This window comes from Anas acuta, chromosome 3 (genome assembly GCF_963932015.1).
Source record: "Anas acuta chromosome 3, bAnaAcu1.1, whole genome shotgun sequence".
NCBI classification, from domain to species: Eukaryota; Metazoa; Chordata; class Aves; order Anseriformes; family Anatidae; genus Anas; species Anas acuta.
Genome location: NC_088981.1, coordinates 110780143 through 110801508, shown reverse-complemented (window position 1 = coordinate 110801508; position 21366 = coordinate 110780143). Strand labels below are relative to the sequence as shown.

Here is a 21366-nt window from a genome sequence, read left to right as displayed (position 1 = left end):
CCATTAGGGATAGCCTCATGTTCTCTGTAGGTAGGGTGCAGTCTGGAAACGACGTCCTAATCCCTGTAGGAAAGGTCTTTCCGAACAGAAAACAGAAACGTGAGTCATTCCCAAACACTCCCCAGCACATTTCCACCCCTCATTTTCCATGGAAAGCCTGCACGAGGCATTGATGCGTTCCCATACGTAAACAGAAAGGCTGGGGATAAACTGCAGAAGGTAGAACAGAACTCGGTGTCAACGAGTAATGGAACAGCGCGTTCATCAGCCATGAAAGTAAATAACTTATTAAAAATTACTCTTAATGGAAACAGAATGGCTACAGGAATTCCAGCACGCCTTGAAATCCAGGCTTGCTTTGCAGAAGCTCATTATTTCTACTTGCGTGGAGGGCCGGTGTTTCTGGTGGAGCATGATGCTCAGTGCACTCTTAGGGCTTAAAACATTTGGTGCAGCAGCCTTCAGGCCTCCGCTCCCTGAGCCTTCCTCCGGTGTTGCCCACAAGCACAAGGACCTATTACAAATCGGGGTCCCTAAGTTCCCCAAATTGTAGAGGAATCAGTTCCCTTCTATCTGTAGGAGCTATTAGTTTTTACAAACCTACATGTTTTAGCCCCTTCTTGTCATCACAATTCCTGCTTCTGTATTAATTACTTACAACTCCCCCTTTTTTTATTTGTGAGCGCTGCTCTCTGGACAGGTCGTGAAAGAGTTTGGTGTCGCTGCCAGGATGAATCTGGCTGTGTAAGATGGGGAATCTGAACTCCGAAGGAAGGGAGAACATTGGTTGATAGTAACAGATGATGAAATTAAAACCAGCAGGCAGCCTTTCAAACCTTTATTGCGGAGACCCCCACTAATGAAAAATTCAGAGGCAGATTTGGCTTGATGACAGCACTGGAGCTTCCTTCTCCGAGGCAGTAACGGAGCCAAAACATTTAACTCTGTGTGTAGGGCCGGCACTGACTAAAACACAATTTATTTAAATGAAGAAAATTGGAATTTGTTTGCGTACATGAAACCCACTAGGTAAACAGGAATCGCTAAAAACTAAGGCGTGCTATCAAAAGATGGACAGCAGCGCCTCGCTTGGTGTAGTGGGAGTCCTGTCCCGAGGCAGCCCCCTCCGTTTTTGAGCTACCTTGAGATGGGAAAGGAGGCATTAAGGGGCGAGCTTAAGGGTTGCAGAGCAATTTAAGGCGCTTGTTTTAGTGCGACAACTTGTGAAAATGTCCGAGTTGTGCAGGGCTGGTGTCACTGTGGCTCGCCAGCACTTGGCTGCGTGTGCCATTTGTGGGTTCGGCCCCCGCGCGCGTGTTGTCACCTTGCTCGGCTCGTGGGGTGGAGGCGAGACGGCTCCGGGAGAGCTTCCCCCTGAGCTAGAGAAAGCTGAGTAAGGCTTTGGGAGCGGGTCCAACTTGGAGAGAAATCCTTCACGAGAGGCAGGGTGGGTGGGTAAGTACTCGGAGCGGGCTGTGCGCGTTGTGGCGCTGCTCATCACCCGCAGCAGTGCTCAGGCTCCAGCTCCTGTCCCCGCTAATCCTGGCGGCTGCTGGAAGTGGTGGCTCCCGCTCGCCTCGCTCCGTCTCAGCTGCACCCGGAGCAAGCTGAAGTGTAATGAATGCGCTAATTAGGTTGCTCCGACCGCACGCTGCCAGGCTCAGCCTTAACACCTAGCTGCCGTTAATTAAAAGATGGTGTTGCTGAGGGTTTAGTGGTGCTTGCCGCTAGATGAAACGAGGGGGGAAAGGCAGATGGGTTGTAAGTCATCAGGTGTGGGTGGTTTCCAGAAAGCAGAGACCAGCCCTGGCCAGAGACGGCTCTCCTTCCCCCGAGAGCGTGTTGAACCAGCCAACAAAAAGGGTTTTTATCACTACCGGGCTGCAGAGCCAGCCCGGGCCCCGAATCTCTTCAAGCTTTTAAGGAGAAAAATCTCTGAGCAGATCTGGGCACACGATTCGTTTGGCAAGAGCTCCCAGCCAGCTTCCCCGAGGGGAGCTAAAATAATTTCCACGTACAAGTAAAGCAAATACATGTAGCCTGTGTCTTGCTCAGCCTACCAAGCGGTATTGAGTAGTGCTGAGGAAGGTCCTTGCGTGGTGAGGGAAGGGTTGGCCGCTCGTCCCACCTGGGCTGGGTTATGTGAGTGTGTAACACCGAATTGTGAGGCTTTTAGTAATCTGCACGGGCTGTTCAACCCGAGCCTAAACTAAAACGTTTAACAACTGCAGTCAAAGTCTTAAACATGTGCGCAGATGTGCTCTGTAAGGAGCCGGGACAATTTCCATGTGTGTGAGGTTATTTCTGTTAATGTGCATAGCAGATAGTGCCCGCGAAGATCCAGATGAACTGTTCCACAGCAGCGGTATTTTGAGGCTAGCTATTTTTGGCTCATCTTTCTTCCACATCCAACTTTACAGTGGCCGGATGACGCCCTAATGAAACATCAAAGAAGCCCAGAATGGTTGTACTTAACCACACATTCAAAGCCATGTCCAGTGAATTGCTGAGCTCCTGCCCTGAGACAGAGCCGTTCTGACACAGGGCAAAAGCGGCTTTCATCTTTCAGACATTGCAGCTGCCGTGCGCTGCAAATCCCAACTTCCACTAAAAAAAAAAAAAGCAAAAAGCTGTTTAGCAGCGTTTTGAGATAAAGCTTCGAGTTAGTTTGCTAAATGATCTTGAGCCCTTCTGCTCTTTGCTTAATAGCAAGTTTGGGGAAATAGAGAGATGAAGAAGAAACGCTCTCGATGAATAAAATCCAAATTCACTTCTAAGGACTTTTCCGAAACGAGAGTGGGAGCACTTTGGAAACTGCTGAGCATTTAAACATTAGCAATAAATTTTTTAGATTTGCAAGAGAAACTAGCTGGAATGAGAATAATTTCATCCCTGGCCGGGATGAAAGCGGCAGTAACCATTGATGCAAAGTTGTTTCTTGTTGACTCGTGACAAAAGTAACCCAATCTGGATGCTGAATCTAGATCTATAAATATATTTATTATAATATAACAAGAACTTAACAGTAAACATAAACTATATACAATACCATTACAGATAACCCTGTTTTTAATATTATTCACAGAAATAGCCAGTTTTGTTCCAGTGTGAGAAATGAAGAAATAAGCTAAATTGGAAATGTTGAATGTGTTTAGGTCTTGCTGACAGGTAGCACCTCCTTTGGAGGCAGACACACACCAACACTAAAATTAGTCCTGCCCCAGGCAGTTAGAAACTTGTGCTCCAATCGTTAGGTTCACACTTGCACCCTGTTTGACATAAATACTTTAAATGACATACTAGTATATAATTTTTGTTGTGCTTATTATTATTTTTTTTTAAAGAATAAATAAAACAACTGCATAACAAAGGCTGGAACCTCACTGTCAAAATGAGAGACTTGAGTCACCGGAGAGCTTGACTCAGCTGACTTGAGCACTTTTTTTTTCTTTAAATACTGCAAGATACAAATTTCATTTATTTTATTTTATTTTATAAACGATTATTAATAAAATAAGATGATTAGCTAACATCTGCATTGATTTCCCCAAAGCTGTAGGCAGACCTCCCTCAGTATAAAAAGGCGAATGTATTTGGTATGAAATTCAACCAGATATTGACTGTAGGATCTCACCCACACCCTGTAGAGGACCTCCTGCTTGAATTACCGGCATGGTGTTTGGAGTTTGGAGTCTGCAAAGGCAAGAATGGTAACTTTTTTCCCTCTACTTGGAAAGAAATCAGGCAATCCTTAGCTTGGGGTTACTTCCTATTCGTTAACTTTAAGAATCTTTCCCCTGCCCCCTCTGTGTTTCCCACTCCATCTCCCATTTGATCCTTCCACGTATAAATTTATAAAGAATTTCCACATCACAATGCTCTCTGGATAGACAATATTTTAATATATATAAAAATATAACCCCTGTGCTGTGCATATACTTACAACTCTACATAGTAATCATTTTATGTCTCTTATACTGGGCTTAAGTCTATGCATTTTTCTACCATGGGATTTAAACTTGTGTGTTTAAAATCTGTAAATAAGGTAAGATTTCCACACCTATGGGGAAACTTAAAAAAAAAAAAAAAGCAAAAACAAAAAACCTTCTCAGGCTTTACATAAAAGGAACCGATAGTGGCGTCTGTCCCAACGTAAGGAATTTTGGTTGAGAGCCAAAACGGAGTGCGTAGCCGCAGCCGGAGGCATCTGCTTCTCCGCTTGTTGAAAACGTGGGAATCCCACACTACGCTGCCACCCTGCCACCACCCTGATCCGCAGAACCAGGAGGATGCCTCCGGATTGGAAACGGTTTTCGTGTTCCAGGGATCGAGCACTGTCAGGTTTGCTCGTCAGCAGGAACCGTGAGGAAACGCTAGAAGCCCCCCTGCCAACAGATGCGTGCGTGCCCACACAAGTATTGCCGGGAGCAGAAATTCATCCAGCCCAACAGACCTTTTTTTCCCCTCATATTACATGGAATTGTGTTACCGATGGCTCCTCTTCTCCCCAGCCCCCGCCTCTTCCCCCCTTCTGGGCTCTGCTCTAGAGAACTGAAATATTCATTTGATCTGATGGAAGACTGACATCAATGTAAGCCATCTGTCACACAAGATTTCTCTCAGTCATTGGTATTGAAAAGCGTGTATTTGTTAAAAACAAATGTAGGAATCAAAGTGGTAAGGACACTTTGACCTTTCAAATAGATTGATGCCTAAAGTGTAATAGTAAAACTAATCTGCACGGTTATTTTAAGAATCAAGCTTGAGCTCTAGAAGTAAAATGCAGATTTTTTTTTTCCTCTCTTCCCCAGCTTAAAAAATATGTGAAATTCTATTGCACCTGGGTTGACCAAAAGCCGACGTCCAGAACAAGTGCCACTATAACATCTAGTGACACACTTGTATTATTGTTACAATATCTTACATAGCACGGAGCTCTCTGCTCCTCGTTCACCAAAAGGTGAGGATGATTTTTCTACATTCAATGTAGACACTATTCAAGACTTTAGAGCAATGTGTTCACTGGCTGGCTGTCTTTGCTGCTTTTGTGATTAGTAGTAGTGTTCTCCTTGCCTGCTCTCAACAGGTACAAACAGTTCTCCGTCCAACTCCTCGGTTGTGTCAGCCGCTCTGAATGTACTTCTTGATTACTACGCAGCCATGTCGAAACACAGGGCACGGCATATTTGGTAGAAGTGTCCAGGTATTCGTTTTAGGGTCGTAGGCTTCCATGTTGCCCAGGGCAGGTCCTTCGCTGCTAACAATCCCACCGGTGGCGTAAATTTTTCCGTCGAGAACCACAGCGCTGTATTGTTTAATAAAGAAAGTTTTAGTTAGTGGACTTGCCAAACAATTCTCTTTTTATGCTTAAAAAAAAATCCCACGTATGTAATAATAAGGGATACGCTATGAATACATTTATTATTTATATAAAGCTATGTGGGCAATTCTTTGCCTTCTCTCTCTCCCTCCCCCAAATTAATCTTTTTCATGGTCCTTCAAGGTAGGTAAATGTCTGTCATTTAAATAGCAGCAACAAACAGAACACAAACATCTTAAATCTGTAGCAAAGACACAAGGACAGGGGTCCCATAACACCATTCGCACACACACCAAAGCTATCACAGCTGCCCCTTGGGGTCCCTGCCTCCTCAGGCAGCGTAAAATAAATCCTTGCTTCAATTACCCCTCTGATAAGCAAAGAATCCTACAAAAGGGTCAGGGGAAAACCCTCCCCAGGTGCTCTTTTGCTCTTTCCCCAGCCTCTCTCAGGAGGGAGGTGCTGCTGCTTTGTCCTCCTTGCCTGAGGGTTTCCCCTTTGCTGGTTTGTTCCCCCTGCTGTGCTGGGGGGCGAGGGGCAGGAGGAGTGCTGCTGAGTGGGAGAAAAGGATGCGGGGGGACATGTGTCTTGAGCAGTGCTTGGAGATGTGCATCTCTAATCCTATGTCCAAAGAAAACAAAAACCTTACTGCATGCTTAAAATGAAAGTATTCAACCTCAGAAATCTCTTGCAAATCGAGGATAACGAGGCTGGGGCTAATCCAGGGGCCAGTAAGCTGTTGGTAGTAGGGAAGGGGCAGAGGTGTGAAAGGTATTTGGAAGAAAAATGCCGGTCAGCTTGATCTTCAGTGCCTTGTTCTGGTGCTGACTTCCCAAAGGGCAAGGGCAGGTCCCAAAAGGCCACCAAAATTGGGCTGTGGAGAGGAAGATCTTAGACTGAAAGGAGATGTGGGGAAAGCATCTCCTGCAAGCAGCTGACATTTAAAGACCCTGTAAAGCTGGATGGGGCTGGTGGTGGTTGGTGTCTGGAGGGGAGAAATCCTTTCTAGGAACAGAGTGGGGTTTGGAAGGAAAAGGGAGGAAGATGAGAAATTAATTGCCCCAAAGAAGGTGTCTTAGATCGAAGTAGACGTAGAAGGGTAGTAAGCCCTTAAGGCTTGGTTAAAGCAAGTTTATGTCTTCTGGCTGATTTTGGAGCAGTGGGAAGAAGAGGAATGAGAAGTGACAAAGGCAAAAGACAGAGAGCCCTAGAAGACCCTGGATGAACCGGGACTCAAGTGGCACGGAAAAAAGCTGCGTTTCTGAAGAACACAAAGCTCTGATGTCCTTGCGAAGAAGCAGAGCCGTAGGTTAAAAATAAACCCACAATGACAACAGCGAGGACTCAAATAAGCCTAGTCCCTGGATACCACCAGGAAATGGGAAATAATGAGAATCTTGTCAAAATAACTGTTAATCTGAAAGGAGGAGGAGGGCGAGAGAGACTTGAAGCACTTGATTAGAGCCTATCCACAAATCAGCAGGGCTGGATGATACATAGCCCAAGGTCTTAAGGGAGTTTGCTAATGAACTTACTGAACCACTGGTAATTATTTTTGAAACGTCAGGGAGAAATTGGGAAGAACGAGGACTTGAGGAAAACAAGTGTCATCCTGAAAGATGGCTCCGAAGGAGCACGAAGCCGTCTCTGAAGGAGCCGGAGCTGGGGCCGGCGGGGCCCACACCAGGCCTCACATCCTTCACAGGATGATCGGGATGAGCTGCCCCATAAATCAGGCACACATGTGTGTATCGGCATGGGTTTTGTCCCAGCAGTGCTACTGGTGCCCGTGTGCTGTCCAGGGAGGGCTGCGTGTGGTGGTGCAGCTGCCGGGAGTTGCCTCGCGAGGCCTGGTGTGGAGCAAGCGACCGGGCCGAACAGCCCCTTCAGCGCAGGGGGTGTCCCTGCGGGATGATTATCAATTAAAAACTACGCCAGAGAGGAGTGTTAATAACCTCTGGGCCCCTCTGAAGGGTCTCTCAAGTTTACACGGGCTCGAAATCAGCCTCTTGGCAATGAAGTGGAGTGCTGGTATTGAAATGTCTGCAGCGAGCTGTGTTGCAACCTAAATGAAAGCAGATGACTTGTTCAGGTTTAGGACTAAGATATTTATGGGGAGGAACCCAACGCTCTTGGAACAAGTTAATATTTAGAAGCAAGACAGGCTGGGATTTGTAGCCAGGATGCCATGGGGAGGATGCTCCGACCCCTGCTCAAATAGCCTGAGAGCTGCAGGCTGTGAACTTGGAAATGGGGCTATGATAGTGTTTGCCGTTTGTACTTCACTTTGTTTTTTTTTTAAGTGTGGCTGAAGGAGATGGCAGCTATTTTAACCGGGATTTTAACTGGGTTTGGGATGTGCTGGATGGAAGAGGTCCCGTGGCAGAGATGGACTGCAGTGCAGCTTTGCTGCCTTGGCTCTCTGCAGAAATGCTGATCAGTCCTTACACTGCTGCCCCTCAACAAAATGAGAGGAAAAAAAAAAGAATGGATGAATTTAGCAACTTTGCTGAGTTAAAGAGGAAAACCAAACACACACTGGAACAAAGAAAACAAAGAGCTGGCTGCAGAATTATTAATAAGGGGAAAATACAGGAAATGTCAACCTGGAGCCCGGGGCCATTTTCATCAGTGTTGATGAAAACTCATGCTCATGAGCAGCCTGAGCTAATTTTAATCTACTGGTAGAGACGCTGGCAGAGGTAACAGCACCGGACACCGCACAGAAGGAGACCTTTTTGGCCATGCCACTGACATATTGAGCCTGTCTTGTGCTTACTGCTTGTTACCCCAGGAGGCTCAGGAGGGAGCACGGGACCTGGATGGAGGAAGGAGATGGACAGAAGGAAGACCGTGTCCAGGTGCCAATGCCACCAGCCCCTGCTGGCTGGCTGTGTGCCACCTAGCTGAGGTCTGGCCCTAGGTGCCCTGTATCTCCATAGGCATCTACTGACAGGGCTTAAACAGGGACATGGGTGCTTTACAGGTGTTTATGTAGCATCTCAGCTGCTCCCATTTCTTTTTGTAAAGCCTCCTCTGGTGTGTTCAGCAGCTGCTCTAAGCCAGAGCTGCTGCCACCTTACAGCAGCCAAGCACACCCTCCTGGTGTCCTCCTCAGCTCGTATCCTGGGTTTGGGGTTGCAGTGGGTGGGCTACGACTGCTCTCGTTCTCCAGCACCTGGGCTATGGCACTGACAGAAATTCCTGACCAGCAGCTGAGAAAAGCAGCTCCACGTTGTAGCCTCTCAGAATGGTGCTAATGCATCGGGGAAGAAGCAGATGCTGAATTCCACCCTCTGAAAGGCTGTATGAATTTTAAATGGTGATTAGAGTAGCTCCTGCCCTCTCCGAACACAACTGCCATAGATAAGATTGGCATAACACTTAGCTCGTGAGTCATGCCCGGGGTTAAGAAAAACAGTGAGCTCCTCCTGCTGTCAAGAAGCAGGCAGTTCTGAGAGTGCAGCGGGTACTTACGTGCGCAGGGGACGTGGAGATATTCAGGCATCTCCAGGGCTAAAGTGGGAGGTAGGTACTTAAGATCAATTAGGAATTTAGTCCTAGATTGCTGCTACTTTGCAATATTAGGACAATCACTGTTAATTTCTGGGACCTTAGGGAACAGGAAACTCAAGTGGGCTCGAAAACCCTAAGGAAAGCGAGTGGAAAGGCGAGCGCTCATTGCTCTCTCTTCATTACTGTGACAATATTTCTTCTCTCCCCTCCCTTCCATCCCATCGGCTGTAAAAACATCGTTACCAAGGCTGACGTACAAAGAAAGAAATAATTACAATAATTAGGATGCAAGTTTATTGCTCGGTGCCATTAATCCTGAGCGATAAAATGATTACAGGCTGTCAGAACCTGGGAAGGAGCGAAGCCTCGCGCTGCACAACCTCCCCGGGGAAGACGCAGCCCCCCGGCAGCACGGGGACAGTGACCTGCCCAGCTCCACTGCACCCCGACCCGCAGCCACCCAGCAGCACGCCCCGGGTGAAGGTGACCGTCATCAAAACGGAGCTCGCTCTGTGCACTCCTTCCAGGAAAACGTTTCAGTGTTTTGCAGATGATTACCCTGCTTTCTGCTCCCCGGGGAGTGGGGTAGAGCCTTCACCTGTGGCCCTACAGGCAAGTCACCCGATTTACCGTGGGGTCTGTGATTGCCCAAACCATGAGCAGTGTCAGTGGGCTGCTCTGTGACTGTCCCCATGAGGTGGCCACCTCCAGGCCAGTCCTTCTGCTGACCTGCACCAAGCTGCACGTCACGCTCCGAAGAAAATCCTGGTGATGCCGAGGTGTGGGAAGGGCAGGTGGGTGCCTGGCTGTCGATGTTTTGGCGTGCTTGTGTAAGCTGGACACCCTCTACATCGCTTCTCCACGGACCCACCTTCCAGTCCTTCCCCAGGTTGAGCACATGGGTGGCAGAGATGATCCCCCTCTGCCGGCTGCCCATTAAACATCTTGATGGACGAAGCGAGTCGTTGACTTTGGGTTAATTTTTCATCAATTTATTTAACCACGTGAGACCAACAACCTTCCTGTCCGCTGAACTTCTCGGCGTCTCAGCAAGCCCTGAACTTCTGCAAGCCCTGCCCTAACAGTGCTCGAGCACGGAGCCTTGGCACACGGGAGCCAGCAGTCGTTGGCTTGATGGCTACATTCCCTTCAAGAGTGTTATGGGCCCTTTGCTTTTCACTCAACACCACCTTCTAGCAGAGCTCTCCTGGTGGGCAGTAATCTGGAAGCAGCCCGAAGCAGAGGGTGTCAAACACAGGACGTTTGAGAGGCGAGTGCCCGGGAGCTCCTGCTCCAGCACGTCTCTGCACGGCCGTGTCGGCGCCACGACAGCACCAAGCGGTGGGAGCACCAGCAAACTTTGCTTATTATTATTCTTGTAAAATTTCCTGCTTAGTCCTAAAGATCACATCAGCCTTATCAGGAAACGTGAGAAAAGAAAAGAAAAAGAAATCCTGTTTTGTAACATCTGGGGTTGTGAAAGAGATCTGAAATGGCTGAATTAGCATGTTGTTCTGATTCACAAAAAAACTAATATATTCTGGGGCTACAAACAAAGCTTCTCTCCCGCCTCACTTGTGCCTGCGTGCTCATGGACTCACCAGTTTATTGGAGCTGGTCCAAAAAGGTTATTAAACATTATCAGTTCAATAGACATAAAATTTGTTTAGAAGAAGAAACAAACAACAACAACAAAAACACGCCAGCACCTTGCATTTATTAGTGGGTGGGTTTCTTTCTCGCCCTAAGGCTTCAGAAGGGTTTCACTGCAAACGTAACTGAAGGATGCTCCTGAACTGGACGGGGTAAGCGCTTGGGGAACAAAAGCCTGCAGGGTGCCAGCTCGCCAGGGCAGCTCCTGCTTCATCCAGGGACCTTCCCATGAAACCTGCCCATGGATTTGTGAGGTGGAAGTGAGGAAAAGCGCCATGGTTGCCATGAGTGGTAGCAGCCAGGATGCCAAAGCGGCGTCTCAGGTTGGTGGCTGTGCTGTTGGGGCTGTTTGCAGCCGGGTTGGCAGCAGGCTGCGGTGTTTGGGAAGGCTCCCGCGTGGGTGGCCGCGTTGTGCTGCCAGAGGTGTCATCTTCACAATTAGATGGATAAATGAGGGTCCAGATTAGTCATGGTCAATTAGGAGGCTATCATGCCACTTCTTGGAGCAGGATGATGAGTGTGGGTGTTTTGGCCAAGCTCCAGTTACACTCTCCCATACTCAGCGAGCACTTTCTAAGGATCCCAAACCATCCTGTGGCCTTGTTACTTGTTGCTGAACACCAGCAACGTTTTATTCCAAAGTCCGCCGCACATCAGTAATGGCTTCAGTGCTCTGCATGTATCAGTTATGCTTAAATGCACACAGAAATCCTGCATGCTGCAGAAATTATTGCCATTAGCCTGGTGCTGCAGTTCTCATCAGCTGTCTGTTGAGCACAGCCCCGGCCACACATCTCCTGCAGATATGCTGGAAGATTTTGGTTTTTCCCTTCTGGACCACCAAGGTTTCCAGATGTAAACGCTGCGTGCTTACAGCATGTGGCCGCTGGGGAGCTTCACCTGGGAACTGCTGTCCAGACAAGCTGGGCTCTCGCCCCTTCCTGCACCGAAAGTCATCACAAACTTTGTGGTGAGGAAATGAAGCAGCTGGGGGAGGCTGCAGCTGGTGCCATACGTTAGTGGTGCCTGTAGTTAAGCGCAGGAGTCACCATGCTTCACTGTTCAAGAACAAGGGCTTATTTAAAAAGAAGAGGAAAAAAAAATCCACAAACCAACCCTGTTTTTGTTGTGCTGTTCAGTCCGAGCCTAAGTTTTATTAAAGATTTCCATTCGGCAGAACCATCTAATAAATCTTACTGGTTAACAGTCAGAGGAGGAGGAAGAAAATGCTTTCCTGGTACCTTTTGGGAATTGCTGGTACTAAATTAGCTGCTCTGGAATTATTGCTGGCACCATCACGCTGCTGCTGTACCCCGTGGAGGATCGCTGTAGCACACTTCTGTGTGCACACTGCCTGAATGCCAAGCGAGCAGGATATGGAATTTTTAATCATACGCAGAAACGCATTCTGTATTCTTTTTGCTGGTGGAAAAATAAACCCTTGAAGGGCATCGCAGGAAGGGGAGCGCCAGCCTGCAAAGGGAGGGCTGCCCAGTGCTGCTGCCAAGCGCAGGGCCTCCAAATCTCCAAATCCCCCGCGAGCTGCCAAACCGAGACAGGGCCCGTGGCACACGAGCGCCTGTTTGGCACCAGCCCTCAAAGGGCAAGGTCTAGGCCGACACAAATTTCTTACCGACTTCCATCAGGCCGGGCTTAATCTGAAAATGGGTGCTCACGCTGCTCGTGTATTGAGTGCGAGCCGGAGAGCTGAGCCATTTATGGTTAGTTTTTCATTAAACGTAATTTAACTGGATATTAAAACAGTTCTGACGGACCTCTATGTTTCCACATGTGCTTGCAGGGAATATCAAGCGCTTTTCCCTTCCCTGTACTCTGAGCAACCTTACTTAACATGTGGAAGCAGTGCAGATAAAACCAGAAGGGATGCGGTCAAGAATTTCCCAGCAAATTTGGTATTGAATGATTCCTGTTGAGAGGAGATCGATAGCATGCAGTTAATTTTTAAGTTGTTTATGTTGCTGCTTTTAAATCATGTATTTTGTGATCCACGCTAATGAGTGGAAGGAGGAATTTGTAGCCTCACAGGCTAAGGTCAGAAGGGACCTCTGTGCGCTGTTAATCTGAGTTTGTGTACACGCAGGCCACAGACTTTTCCCCAGGCAGCATCTCTCTTGGAAACACATCTAATCTTCTCTTAAAAACACCGTGCTGGTGAGTTCATCTGTCCCTCGCTGGTTCGCTGTTTAATTATCCTTGCTGTCAGGGAAGTGCCTCACTTCAAGGCTGAGATGCCCAACTTGACTTTCCAGCCCTTGCACCCTGCTGCACCTTGGTCTGCAGGACCAAAAGCTCATCCATTTGCTCCCAGTGACCAAGTCACCTCTCAACCTTTCTTTGATAAACTTCATAAAATTCATGTCAAAGATTATTTTTTTTTTTCAACGCAGGGTCACTTTTGCAGCTTTCCCATGAACTTTGCTGATATTTCCACACGTTGCTGGGCTGACCCAGGTCCTCCCCTCCTGGTGCCAACGCTGTGTGCAGCTGCGCCCTCTCCTCCCCATGTGTTTTCATTTCCCTGTTATGGCTCATAAGCTATAGCCAATATTGCACGGACCTTTTACCCACCGTGTTGCAACAAGAGCTCATGTTTGTAGCTCCGAGTGGCCTCCTTTATGTACTCCTCCGAGGGCCTGGCTTTCTGAAGGGAGCACGGGCAGGTGCAGCTGCAGTCGTGCTTCCTAAAGATACCGCTTAGCATTTACAACACCTCTGCTGGCTTGAGACCGCCCAACGGGGACAGGCAGATACCCGCCTATATTGCTCGCTCTGTAATACTTTTAACCCCACCAAGCTTTACGCCACCTGCAACCTTTACCAGGGGAGATTTTCTGTTACCTGCATCGTCGGTGGAAATATTAAATAGCACTGAAGAAGAATCAATGCTCGCTAGCGATGGCCTTGCTCAATGATACCTTCTCATTAACAGCTACATTTTGAGATCTGTCAGTGAAGCAGATTTAATCTCTCTAATGTGTGCCTTGTTAATTCCATATAATACCAGCCAAATACCTGGGAGAGATCGTGCTATATTATACCATCACAGTTGTCTTTAGCAGCCAGGCGTGTTTTATTAAAAAACAAAACAACCCAACTCCTACCGCCGAAGCAAATGCAGGTTTGTTTGACAAAGACCCATTTTCCAGGAAAATGCATCGATGGCTGTTCATTGCATTATTAGTATCCAGTTATTTGTTGAAGAAATCCCAAATTAACCGCTCTGTTATTTTGCAAAGGACCACCACCAGGCTAAATGAGACTACTTAGCCTGATGATGATACTTTGCAGAATTAATTGCTGCACTAAGATTCTGCCTTTCACCTTTTCAAAATACAGGAAACACTTTGGCAGTGCCCTCATCCATCTGGAAGCCCCCGAACTGTAAGAGTTATTAAAAATCAACATTAGTGGTTCCAACAGCTTCTCAGCCAAGTCCCAAAGATGCCTGTGAGTAGGATGGCCAGTTTAGCTGATTTGAGAACGTCATTTCTGGCCTTTTTCACATCTCTCCTTGCTGCAAGCCATACCTGCTGTTGGTCCACTCACAGTATAAGATGGAACCAAACGTTCTTGCTTCTTTCCAAAAGCAGATGAGAAATACCCATCAGATCATTCTGTTACACTTCAGTACTCCATCAGCCACATCTAGCGATGATTTTATAATGGATTAAAATTATAGATTTGATCCTAACAGGTTAAAAGTGCTTTTCTTTTTGCTCCTACTGGCCATCGGTACCTCAATGGTTCCCTCATCTGCTTTTAGCAGCAGCCAATTTTTAACCTATACCTGGTATTTGTTTCTGTTGAGCTTCCATTTTTTCCTATTTCCATGCTTATTGCTTTATTTAGTCTCTGTCGTGGCTTTCACATCTCTTTTTGGCCAAAATATTTTTCCTTGAACATGTCCCAGCACATTTAGAAATTTTTGAAATAGTGCCTTTATTTTTGGCATCAAATAGGATGTATTTTACTATTCCTATTTCTGGTGACTATCCCGCTGTAACTGTAGGATTCCAGCCCCCTGTGCTGACGATTGCTTTAGGCTTTGGCAAAAAAAATCATTTAAAAGTTTGAAGTTACTTTTTATTGACGGGTGTCATATTCTGCTTAAGCCAAGCCAATTTATTGGGATCACCATCACGGTGCTGAAGCAATAGCTAGGAAGTAGGACACTGCCTTTTTTTAACCTTCCTTCATCAACCAGAAGGTTTGCTGTTTGTGGGGTGCAGAACAAAGCATCCCTTAGTGTCAGAAACCTTGGGACGTGGTTGTGTGTGATGCTCTGCTAACGTCCCCTGTTTGAAACAACAAGAATTGGCTTCAGCAGCCAAGAGAGGGCGCTCCTTAAATTAATAAAAGGAAAAACAAAGAGCAAAAAGAGATAAATGGAATGTGCTTTCTTGAAAATATATTTTTTTTTCCTCCACCAAAGCAAAAATTAACCACAAGCTGAAACACGGAGGCACTTTTCTGCTGTAGGACAGGTGTGAGAGGTGTCCCTGGTCTAAGGAGCGGGCCAACAGTGACTGGAGACATGGGGCTGTTGGTGGCCCTGCGGCCACCCCACTTCTCTATCCCTGCCCACAAGGCACAACCCCTCCAGCCCTGGCTTTGCTCAGAGCCTCGAGACACTGCTGCTGTGGAAATAAACACCAAGCCTTCACCAAGCCCAGCTTTGAAGGGGAGATGGGTCCTCTTGTCCCTGTGCAGGGCCCCCAGCCAGCGATGGCTTTTTGGCACGGCACAGGTAGCTCAGCCAGCCCCAAACACAGGTAGGTGCTCCGCAAAGGGCTGGCGCTAGGTGATGCCTGAAACCAGCCAGCCTTTCTGCTCTCCGTACCAGTAATGCAATACTTTTTAGAAGGCCTTTAAGTCCTGCCAGTACCTGTGAGGGCTGCCAAGTTTTATTTTTGTCTGCCAGTTTGGGAAGTTTGTTAAACCTGTGACTGGGATCAGGGAAGCGAGCCCAAAAAGCAATCGAAGACACGCAATAAATAATAATTAATAGCAGTGTGTGGTGCTATTTTTTTTTTTCCCTTTCAAGGCTCTTTTGGCTAGATAACAAAATCCAGTCCCACATGATGGCAGTCTCTCTTACAGCCTTTATTTCTCATCCTCTGGTTACACGGGGCAAAGTGAGGAAAACAGGGTGACTGTGCTCAGCTGGAGGAGCCCCGTGCATGGCCCTGCCCTCAACACACAGTGCCTGAATATCAGGAGACGCATGAACCACAGCAAGGTGCTAGAAGTACACTTTGGAAAATGTTGCGTCCCTAAACACGTAGTTTAAAGGACTTTAAACACGTACTTTAAAACCCCAGACAGTACACACCTCCCTTCCCCTGCCCCTTCACTATTAGGCAGCATTAGTTTATTTATTAGCAGAAAATGTTAAGGTAATTCAATTGGAATGTTTTTTCTCACCTGCAGAACTGCCTGGAGTGGTTCATGTTGGGACCTGCTTTAATATTGCCTTTCTCTGGGTCATAGATGGTGGTTGCCCGTGCATAAGCTCCTCCAAGAATAAAGATGAACCCATTGAGAGTGACTGCAGGAGCATATTTGTTATCTGTCAATGGAAAGCAACACTGAGATCAGTTTTAGGCTCAGGTTTGGAGACTGTTTTTTATTTATACATTCCCCTTATTTATAGATAAGTCACGTTTCTTCATACCTCCAAGGCTAGGGAAAGAAAAATGAGGAAATCTTTCCTGGTTTTGTTCTTCTCTCTTACGGTTCTCAAAGGCACTTTTAAAGTTCATCAGTCCTTCATCCCCCAGTACACACCTCCCTCTAAACTGGTAAAGTACAATTATCCTCTTGCAGAGCCTAATGGAGTCACTGTGAAAGCACCACTCTTACATATGAAATTAAGATGTCAAGTTGTTTCAGACTTTTGAATTGCTGCAAATTTTAACTCAGATGCTTCCCAACTCTGCGCAGCGGCTAAGTACAGAAGAAACCCACAGTGCAGAGTCCCACTTAATAATATTCAATAGTTGATTCTCTTTTGTATTCTACTTTTGCTTGTGGGAAGGTCACCCACACAATCCAGAAGATTTTCTGAGACCTGACTTTTTTTTTTTTCTCCTTCATCTGTCTCGCACATTCACCTGTATTTTTATTTTCAGATGTGTGAAGTACCTCCGAGCAGTCCTGTGTATTGCAATGAACCGTGTGACACCGGGGTTTGAAATTAAGTGAGTGCCTTCGCCTAAGTCACGTTCAATCAAAGTTTCCAAGGATGCTTTAAAACTTCTCAGTTAGCTGCAACATTATTAGAAATACTAACCATAATTTATTGAATAAAATAATTCTGATTTAATTAGTTGACTTGTCCCGTATGCCGCTATCACGCCATATGCACATTATTAAATATGAGCCAGTTGGGCTGAAATTTCTCACGATGGTGTCTGTCTTAATGCGAAACAGTTTTTTTAATCAACATTTCAGCGAAACCAATCAGTAGTGTCTGGGAACAAAAGACGGGAAAATACATTACTTGAGTTAAAATATGCCTCACAATTAGTTCTCTGAGAAATAAGTGCCATTTCCTGGGTGGCTATCCTGGCGTTAGTGGACACATTTTGCACTTCCTATAAAAATTCTCTATGAGTAGCTGTATGTTAAAGCTTCTCCCAAGTCTGTATTTATGTAGCTCAGGAAAGGGTGATCCTCTTGTGTCTCCAGAGGAGAATTAGCCTGGACAAAGTGCTGCTGGCCATGTGTGAAGCATCCAGTGCAGCACGCTGGAGAGGAAAGCCACCACCTTTTGTGTTGCCCATAATGGCCTCCATATGGAGTCCAAGGGCTCTATAGGTTCCTACCATATCTGTGACTCTACAACCACATCCTTTTACAAAAAAAAAGAAAGAGATGAGCTTAAACCAACCCCAGTGACTTTACTTTTGGCACTCTCTTACCTCTTGCCTGGCTGGCACTGTAACCCTGGTTCTTTTAATACCATCTTACTCCATTAAAAAATGTAATGAGAGATTTAATTTGACAGGAGTTAAGCAAAAGTTGCTGAATGTGTCCAGAAGAGTGGTAATTTCCTTAACTAGGGTTTGAAGTTGTTAAACTAAAAGGGAAATAATGGTTTTGTGGTGTCTGCCTCTGTTCCAGCGTGGCTGTGGTGTGGTCTGGCGCAGTTTGGGGGAAATATGGGGCTGCAGCACCCGACGTGAACACAGACAAAACATGTTACGGGTTTAACGTGGACTCCTATTACTCTCAGCATCTACCGGCATATGTCAAAAAACACAGATGTATTAGGAAAATGTCACTGATCCTTGGGAACAGATGGGAAGAAACTAATTCATCCAGAAAATAGAACAAGGAGTATTCAGTTTCTTCTCGGTGCCACTAAGCCACTATAATTCATCAGAAAGACTTATCTGTCCTAACAACTCGTCTCACATCCCTTTCCAAATCAGGCTTGCATATGTGACATTTTTTCCAGTTAAGACACTCATCAGAATTTTTCCATATTTAATTATCACATTTTCCTGTATTTTTTTTCCCTTCAACTAGCACTACTTTGCAGAAGAATAAAACTCGCGCATTAAAAAAAAAAAAAAAAAAAAAAAAAAAAAAAGAGCTCAGCACTCAACTCCCAGATCTCACAGGGAAATTATTTGGGGCTCCCTCAAGGCAGAAAGAGCGGCTTCTCAGGAGACTGAATCACTGACTTCACATTCCTTTTTGTCAAAGGAAAAGAGGGAACCCCCTTGGTTATTTTTATAGTGACTTTTTTTTTCTTTTTAAATAAGCAGACAGTGTGATATTCCTTCTTTTTTCTTTCTTTCTTTCTTTCTTTCTTTCTTTCTTTCTTTCTTTCTTTCTTTCTTTCTTTCTTTCTTTCTTTCTAGGCAATCATGCTCGATTCTCATCAATTTTGCAATACATCACCTATCTGTTGTCTTTTTAGTGCTTTTGACTCTAGCTACAAATTCATAAATTGGCATAAAGTAAGCCTGAGACTGAGAAACAAGGAAATCTCTGCTGCTTCTTTCAGGAAGGGAGAATTTCACAGCAAATAGTCCTGTAAAAAAAAGTAAAGTCACCAGGGTTGGTTTAAGCCTTTCTCTTTTTTTTCATTGTAAAAGGACACAGTCATAGAGCCACAGATACGGGAGGAACAGATCCTGATGAAGATATGGCAGAAGGACACGAGGGACACCCCTCCAGATTCCGGCAGAGAGAAGGCCGTGTATTTTACTTCTTGTTTTGTTACCATGGAGGCAGAAATTTTTCACAGACACAAGGAGCTTGGAAAACTCAAGCTGGCATCTAAGTGTGGATGACCTCCTTCAATCTGCAACCTTGCTTCATCCCAGGTGCTACCTGTGTCCTTCCTTTACCCTTTCCAGGACTTGGTAACCTCATGCAAAGACCCAGGAGCCCCCAGAGTTGGTCACTGCTGGTCCGTAACATGATGATAGTGCAAGGTGGTGGGGGACCCTGATTTTGCAAAAGCATGTGCTGGTTGGGCTTTTTGGTCAACGCTCCTGGGTGTGAGCAGAAGCTCCTGTGGGTAAGAGGGTTATCATGGGACACAGCCAGAACTCTGGTTATTTCAAATACCTGCCTGAGGGAAGGAAGAAAGGGGAGAGAGAACATGGAAACTGAGGCTATGGAGTAGCAGCCTTCTTTCCTCTCCAACATTCAGTTGTTGGGGCTGTTGGACATGGCAATATATTTCGGGCTGGAAAATCTTAAATGAGATTTGTACACGACAGCAAGTTCACTTGAGATTAAAAGGCAGAGTAAATGTAAAGGAAATAATAGACAAGGGGTATCTCTACACATGTCTAACATCATAGCATTGCTCTCCTTTGCTATTGCAGTAGGAAAACATACATATATTTCTATTCTAATAGCGATGAGTTGCTGCAGGAAGGGGTATGCACTCAAACACAATCCTTGAGCCAGAGCCGTACTTCACATGGGGTTGATAATTTAACCTACTGATATGCTCCTCTCTTTTTAACAACAACATGCTGTCTGTGATGTGTTTTATGGCTCTCATATCTCCTGGTACATTACATGGTCAAGTATCATAGATCTGCTTTCCATTCCATGATTACTTACAGACCTTATGCTGCCTTCCAGTGAAGCACTCAGTCAGAGCCTGAAGTGGCACGAAAATGAATGGCAGCAGCACTCCATATGGAAACAGGTTATTAAAACCAAACCCAACACTTCTGTCAGGAGGAAGAAATGCTAGCAAGCCATCAGACCTAACACAGCCCCTACCAAAGGATCTCCCTGCAGGCGTGGGCAGCTGGGGTGTGGAGAATGATGAGAATGAGGCACATGATGAAGCATATTGGAGAAAGAAGACGAGTTAATAGGATCCAAATCTGCTTTTAATAGCAAGCATCTCTTCCCCTCCCTGAATACTATGCAGACAAGCTCGGGAATGGCATAGTAATGGATGAGATAGCATCCCTCAGCAGTTGGGAGGCTGCAGTCTGCTCCGTAACAGAGCTCGGGAGGCTGAAGTGCAGATATTGCAATTAGCGGCGAGGTCTCGGATGTCAGCCCTTCTGCCACGGTGCTGTCACCGTGAGGGGAAGCCAATGCTCCCCGGGGAATGAGGAGACAGAAGAAGGAGACAGCGGGATGAGGAATGATGATGGCCAGGTGTGCTCCAGGAATGGGCCTGATGGGTGGGGAACATGCAGCAGATGAGAAGAGGAAGCCAAGCTACATCACCCCACATGAAGACAGAGATGCTAGCTGATTTCTCATAACTACACAAGACTCATTGCTTTGAGACTTCTAGGTGAGAGCCAGCCCAATTCACAGCACTAATACCAAACTTTAGGCCTTGGGAAGAGGGACAGGACAAAGACACATCTGATTTGTCTTGTGAAGCCCAAATTCATGGGACTGGTTGTGCATTTTAACCAAACTAAGACAGAGGATGGTGAAGTAGAAATGCCCAGATGCTGCTAACACCATTTTCCAGGTATTTCTTGCATTCTTAAGTCTATGTCTCACTTCAGTCTGACATATTACTCCAGTAGTAAATGGTATGGGGAGGAACTTGGATTAGAAACCACTTCTTGGATTAGAAACCAGAAATGCTCGTAGATCTTTGACCTCTGTGTTCCAATAATTCTCAGTAGATTTTAAAAGTTAGTAGCGGTGAAGAATAAACACTTACAATCCTGAAACACCAATCAAAACTTGTAGTCCCATCAGCAGAGATGCTGACTGTTAAGCATATCAAAAAAGGTGTATTTTAGTGCCCTGACATGAAGGCACAACGTGAACTAAAATGCAGTGACAAGATAATTAGGCTTACTTACAATCACTGACTTCAGCATGTCTGTGGCCATCTTGTTAAATAGGACAAAACTTAGGAAGCTGGGCATGAAATGTATTTTTAGCAGAGCTATATAGGATGACCTGGTAAGAAATGGAAGGACAAGGACTACAAGGATGTAGCCTGGCCTCATTTACTTTGTAGGACTTTGGCCCAACACCAGCAAACTTCTTAAAGCTCCAAGCACAAGAGGATGTGCAAGGTGGCTTACCAAAAACATGCAGTGCAAAAGCCTTGGGAGGCTCTGCTATGCAAGTAATATCAAGCTGTGCTGCTGCAGGAACATCTGCTGGCTCCACAGATGGGAAGGACAGAAGCAGGGCGAAGGATGGGGAACTGAGAACGAGTATCCTCTCCAAATAGAGAGGTGTGTAATCAAACCCTTTTTCTACCCCCAGGCTACCACAGCACTTGTGCAACGTGTCGGTGAGCCTAGTTTTACATGTATACCTACTGCCCACAGGTGTCCCAGCACCTCATGCCAAGTGAAGTCTAAGGAATAAATGAAAACTGGGGGTGA

At 46.1% G+C, this 21366-nt stretch overlaps 1 protein-coding gene across 15 annotated transcripts in view; it reads right to left on the bottom strand.

Moving 5' to 3' along the window:
* Window positions 1–2981: 2981 nt before the first annotated feature.
* Window positions 2982–21366, bottom strand: part of KLHL29 (kelch like family member 29) — a 389115-nt gene continuing 370730 nt past the window's right edge. For 14 of the 15 annotated variants that reach the window (XM_068678729.1, XM_068678733.1, XM_068678722.1 and 11 more), the window contains 2 exons: window positions 15935–16079; window positions 2982–5305 (listed from right to left, as the gene is read on the bottom strand). In XM_068678729.1, the coding sequence (XP_068534830.1) occupies window positions 5122–5305; window positions 15935–16079 (329 nt within the window). In that variant the 3' untranslated portion in view covers window positions 2982–5121. The remainder of the gene's footprint in view (window positions 5306–15934; window positions 16080–21366) is intronic. The other variant, XM_068678736.1, reaches the window with a different exon arrangement.